At 43.6% G+C, this 6333-nt stretch overlaps 1 protein-coding gene across 1 annotated transcript in view; it reads right to left on the minus strand.

The window, feature by feature from the left end:
* The window catches only part of LOC116081054 (dehydrogenase/reductase SDR family member 7-like), a 36234-nt gene that overhangs the window by 14616 nt on the left and 15285 nt on the right, over positions 1-6333 (minus strand). The window contains exon 2 of the mRNA XM_031357725.1: positions 233-385. Within this exon, the coding sequence (XP_031213585.1) occupies positions 233-385 (153 nt within the window). The remainder of the gene's footprint in view (positions 1-232; positions 386-6333) is intronic.

Genomic DNA, 6333 nt, shown 5'->3' on the forward strand with positions numbered 1-6333 from the left:
AAAAAAAAAAAAAAATGAGAGTAGAAAGGTGGCCAAAAAGAAGAAAAGGCCAAGCAAGAGCTGCTGCTTAAGAGGTGACAGAAGAGGGGGTCTGGGCAGTACGCACGCGCGAAGCTTCTGGAGCCAGCATGAACTGCAAAACAATCCCACCTTCCCTCGCTTCCAAAGCTGTGCTGAGTTTGGATCCTCACTGCTAACTAAGAAGCTCGGCTGTTGTTGGGAATTGACTCACCCAGGCATCTTCTCTTCACCCGCTCCAGCTCCTGCACCCTTCGGGCTGACAGCACCAGAGAGACCCCGAGTTTAGATAACTGGAAAGCCAGCTCCTCGCCAATGCCACTCGATGCTCCAGTAACCCACACCACCATGCCGGTCAGTGCCTGTTCTGTAGAGGAAAGAGGAGAGTTGGCAGGAATATGCATGGGATAGTGATGCTCAGATATCACAGAGAAGTATAACAGGAGGGGGCGCACACCTTTGATCCTAGCACCCTGGAGGCAGACGGGCTGATCTCTGTGAGTTCAAGGCCAGCCTGATCTACACAGTGAATTCTAGAACAGCCAGAGCCATGTAGAGAAACTCTGACTCCCAACAACAACAACAACAAGACGAAATAAACTTTAAGCCATGTCATTAAAAATGACAAACCTACCATGTGGGACTTAACATTTCAAATCTCCTAAGACTTCCTTAAAAGCAAACTATTTTCCATCCATCCAATATTTTGACTATTTCAGAATTCTTGGTAAAATTTTCAGCCTTTATTCTAACTCCAATGGTTTCATTCTAAGACTTTATCTATGTGTTTGATAAAGAAAATTAAAGCTTTTAAGTAGAAACTAATTGCCTGGACTCAATTTTCTTATCTCTTAAATGGGTGATTCAGATTAAATAACTGGGTTCTTCCAGTTTTGTTCTATTATTCCAATGTGTGTGCACATGCGTGTGTGTGTGTGTGTGTGTGTGTGTGTGTGTGTTACAGTTGTTGGTAAGGATCTGGACTTACCAACTTCTGATCAATACTATGATGATATGACCATCTTTCACTTAAAAGTAGTATTTTCTTATTTTGCCAATCATATCTGATACGTGTCAGATAATATCATATTTTAAACACACTCCAGAGTATGATGTAGTAGTCCATACAACATGTACAGTATAGGGTAGAAATGTGAGCATCTCTCTCCCTATAAAGACTGTCCAAATGGAATAGCAGCCACACAAAGGCAGGCTGTGATTCTGGGGAAGATGATCACCAGTATCTTTCTGAACCTTAGACCATAGTAGTGTGTAAGAAAAAGTCAGACTTGTGGGGACTCTGGGGATGTGGCTCAGCTAGTAGAATGCTTGTCTAGCAATCACTAGGCCCTGGGTCCAATCCCCAGCACAGCATAAGCTAACTGTAGTGGCTCACATCTACAAAGCCAGCAGGGTGAAGGCAGGAAGATCAGGAATTTGAAATTATCCTCCTTAGACCCAGTAAGCTTGAAGTTAGGCTGGGCCACACAAAATAAGCCTCTCCTGCAGGCTAAGGGACAATCAAGGGAAAGAAGACAGAAAGACCATAGGAGATAGAGGTTGTGGAAGGCATGAACTGAAACTGTCTTCTACATGTGATAAGACCTCTGTACTCATGAATACATAGTAGCTGTGAATGAGGCTCGGCTAGTAGAATGCTCCTCTAGCAATCACTAGGCCCTGGATCCAATCCCCAGCACAGCATAAAGTAGCTGTGGTGGCACACACCTACAAAGCCTGCAGGAGGGGATGCTCTCTCAGGAGTGGTTTGACAACCCCTAGAGATGTTTCCCAGTCTAGAAGGCAAAACTTCCCATCTAGAGATCAGGACAGGCCATAAGAACGCCTGCTCCCTTTACCCAGTCTCTTCCTCCCTAACCCTTAACCCTAGGAACAGCTCAGGCTGCATCACTGAGGCTTCAACAACTGGAGGTGGCCCAGGAGAACCCGACCCAGTAGAGATCAGGACTCCCACTTGAAGCTGGAGGTCACAAAAGATTCTCACCAGGACGCCGGCCCAGCCACTCAGCCCACCGCAGAGTCAGGTCACTATCCATGCACAGGAAGCCCAGCAGCCCCAAGGCTGGCAGCAGTAGGGCACACAACACTAGCATCCAGAACTCGCCACCCATCACAGCTAGTAAAAGGCAGCTACAGCTCTGGGGACCATAGGGCTTAAATACACAGCCCTGGGCTCTGGGGACCATAGGGCTTAAATACACAGCCCTGGGCTCTGGCAGGGGAGGAGTGCGTGTCCTGGGCTGCACCACCTGTGTACTTTGGAAAGAGGCATGTTGGTTCCAAGGAGCACAAACACTGACTGGACTTTTAAAAATATATACATATATATATATATATATACATATACATATATATATATATGCACATATATATATTGCAAAGGAAACAAAAAACAAACAAAAAAAACAAAAAACCAGAATTCCTTTAAGCACTTAAGGATACTACCTCTGGCTCATTGACCAACAGCTGTCAATTCAAGAATGGATCTCAGCTGGGTGGTGGTGGCGCAGGCCTTTAATCCCAGCACTTGGGAGGCAGAGGCAGAGGCAGTCGGATTTCTGAGTTTGAGGCCAGCCTGGTCTACAGAGTGAGTTCCAGGACAGCCAGGGCTATACAGAGAAACCCTGTCTCGAAAAAAACAAAATAAACAAAAACAAAACAAACAAACAAACAAAAACCAAGGGATCTCGTTAAGAGTTGTTTTGCAGGTGAATGCTTTCCAAGGCTTTATTTATACTTTGGTGGAAGACAATCATCATCTAGACCCAGAGTCCTCCCCTCACATCATTCAGCTGCCTCTGCAGAAGATGGAATCCAGTGCTGGGTAGGTACTCCAATGCTCCCAGCGGCCCCCACCCCAACGGAGACTTTTATTAACTAGATGAACGGAACAAAACAGGTTATTCAGGGAAATGGATGCATTGCTAGTAAACTTGGTTTGGTTTGGTTTTGTCTGTCTTCAGGACCTTAAAAATACAAGGTGTCTTCTAGATATGATGTGCCCCGTTGCGTTCACAAACTTACCGTAGCCCTGGTTACTTAAGAATTGTACAAGGGCAGCTCAACAAGATCTGCATCAGTAACTGAACGCAAGAGGTTAAAAACAAACAAACAAACAAACAAACAAAACCCTGAATGTGGAAAGGAGACTACAGTAGTTGGAGAAAGGAGTCGGGTGTGATAATGAAACAAGGGCCTTTTCATGAATCTTTCAAAGCCAAATGTAATCTTCTCACTGGAGCCCAGAGTACAACTGATAGTGGAGTATGGAATGATGGTGTTCCTGGTTAACTGTGGTGCCAACTATTCAGTTATTAATAACAAAGTAGCTCAAAGTAGTCAAGGAAAAAGCAACATCCCTGTTACAGAAAAAGTTACTACAGGGAGTCTTTCCTTCAGCGGGCAGAGAGCCAGGTTGCAGACTGAGCATGAAACACAGATTTCTCTACATGCTGCAAGGTCTAAACCCACTTTTATGTCAAGGCTTGTTTTGCAAGCTAAGCATTCAAAAAAACAAAACAAAACAAAAACAAAACGTTCTCTTTAGTTTAACACCAAAAAAATAGCAGCAACTTCTTTATCATGAGGTGCCAGAGACTACAATGTTACTGTATCATGAAAACATAAGGAGGGTGGGGGTGGAGAGGGTTGGGCTGCAGAGATGACTCAGAAGTTAAGAGCACTGTCTGCTCTTCATGGGGTCCTGTGTTCAATTCCCAGCAACCACATGGTGGCTCATAGCCTTCTATAAAAAGAACTGGTACCCTCTTCTGGCCTGCAGGCATACATTCAGACAGGACACTGTATACATAATAAAAAACAAAATAAACAAACAAACAAAAAGAACCTAAGGCAGAGTCTGACAGAGACCACTATTGAAATCTTGAAAGAGTGACAGCGACTGGTCCCTTTTTTCAAGGTGTCTACCCATAGTATGTAATATCTGTGCTGATGTCAGAATGCCAAGGGCCATCAAGCCTTGTAGTGCAGTTGTTTACATCATTTTAGCTCTTAAGAGAGATCTCTTGAACTATAAAATAGGATCTATACCCAAGATGTACTGATAGTTACATATAGAGCTATATACCAAGAATATGGCAAACCTGAAAATATAAATTTTAAGAGGAGTCAAATGATGGACTAGTTTAAAGGAAAATCATGCAAGGTTCTAACTACGGGGTGTATATTGTATCCAGAGTGCCTAAGGAAAAGCAAGAGGCACACCAAAACATAAAGACAATGTACGGCTCCTGATAAAGTGGAACCCTGCCCTTTGGAAGTGGTACTTCTTGTGTGTTTTCGAAGAGATCTGTAGTGGAAATAGTGATCCTCCCTTCATAATAAAAGTACTGGAGACTTGAAGTATGAAATTAGAGATGGGACGGGGGTTTTTTGTTTTTTGTTTTTTGGGTTTTGTTTTGTTTTGTTTTGTTTTTTGTTTTGTTTTGTTTTGTTTGACTTTTCAAAGGCAGGCATCAGCCTAGAATGTCAAGTGAGGCTGCTGATAGGGCAGAGAACAATCTTATAACTAGATGCACGTGTGTATTGAGTAAAACATTGGATCGTCAGGAGGACACATTCTTATGTGCCATTCAGGTCTTATCTCTCCCTCTGTTGTCTACCTATCTTCTTTCCCTCATTAAAAACTGTACGTGGGTCCAAATCAACATTTTATAACCTGTTTATTCGAACGTTTGTGGGAAGCATGACTTGGCTGGTAACTTCTGCTGTTAATAATTTTTTAAACTCTAGATTAGCTTAGAGGAGTAACTTGGGGTGGGAGGGGTGGGAAGGGTATCCAGGACGTCAGAGTCTAGCAGAGGTCGAGGGTTATCTGTGTGTGTGAACTTAAAAGGGCGCCAAGCACTTCTGAAAAATGAGCCAACAGATTTTATCTCTTAGACCTTTGGGTTTTTCTTGTTTGTTTTGCTTGTTGGTTGTTCCTGGAGCATTTAAGCTCCATTAGAATGCATCACGGATCTTTAGAACAGTGGTGAGATGTAAGGTCTCAGAACAGACGCATGGGATGCCAGGGAATTCCTTTGGGTTTTAGTTTAGGGAGTGTGGACCTCTTTCCTGAGGACATACCAGGAAGGTGTGTAAGTCCTAACCTTTTCCTTAGAATGAGACTGCCCTTTGTTGGGGAAAGGCAGTGGCTTGGTTTTATTTGCTGGATATAGCAAAAAGAATAACAGGCTCTTAAGATTTCTTTTTAAATTGTGGACCTTACATATTTATGTAAAATAAATGGGCACATATGTTTTAAAGGTACAGGTATCTAGAATGGTTAATGTCTGTCTTTTAAAGTACCATAAATCATGAAGACTCTTAGACAAGCATGGTGGCACACACCTTTCATGCCAGCACTTGGGTGACAGAGGCTGGTAAATCTGCATGAGTTTGAGGCCAGCCTAGTCTACATGGCAAGTTTCAGGACAGGCAGGGTTACATAGACCTTGCTGCACCCCCAACACACACTCACACACATGTATGTACACACACACACAGAGGGAGAGAAAGAGAGAGAGAGAGAGAGAGAGAGAGAGAGAGAGAGAGAGAGAGAGAGAGAGAGAGAGAGAGAGAGAGAAAGAGAGGGAGAGAGAGAGAGAGATTTAAGACTTTATTAAAGTACTAAATGCTAAACACCCCCTGAAGCTTCTATTAAGTGAATGTGACAAGACTAAAACTCAAGCCAATGAGAACTCAAGCCAATGAAAAGTGTCACTCTTTGTGTGACTACAGAAAGTATTTCCTCCAGTTCATTTTTAAACCTTACTTCTTTCTTTTTATCTACACACACACACAGACACACACACACACACACACACACACACACACACACCACCCATGGACTTTAATATCTGACATAAGGCAAAATGAATAAGGATCATTAAGAATGTGGTGAGGCACAAAGAATGATTTGAAGAAATAATCTTATAGTAGGATAGATTAAAAAGAATATAGGGCTTCCAGTCTGTCTGGGCTGGTGTCCTGAGCAGACCTTGGGGCGCAAGCTGGCAGCCAGTCCCTCAACATCCAGAGGAAGCTCCACTCCCAGGCACTCTGACACGCCCAGGATCAGAGGTGAGGAGGAATCAACATCTGTCCCAACACTGGGAGTAACTGGGACCAGTGGGACCAGGCACACAGGAACTCTACAAGCCCAGTGACTAGGGTTCCTTCTGGTCTGTCTGGGATGGTATTCTGAGCAGACCTTGGGTAAAAGCTCTATAGTCAGTCTCACAACACACAGAGGAAGCCCCACTCCCAGGTGCTCTAACAAGCCCAAGATCC

This window comes from Mastomys coucha, unplaced genomic scaffold (genome assembly GCF_008632895.1).
Source record: "Mastomys coucha isolate ucsf_1 unplaced genomic scaffold, UCSF_Mcou_1 pScaffold6, whole genome shotgun sequence".
NCBI classification, from domain to species: domain Eukaryota; kingdom Metazoa; phylum Chordata; class Mammalia; order Rodentia; family Muridae; genus Mastomys; species Mastomys coucha.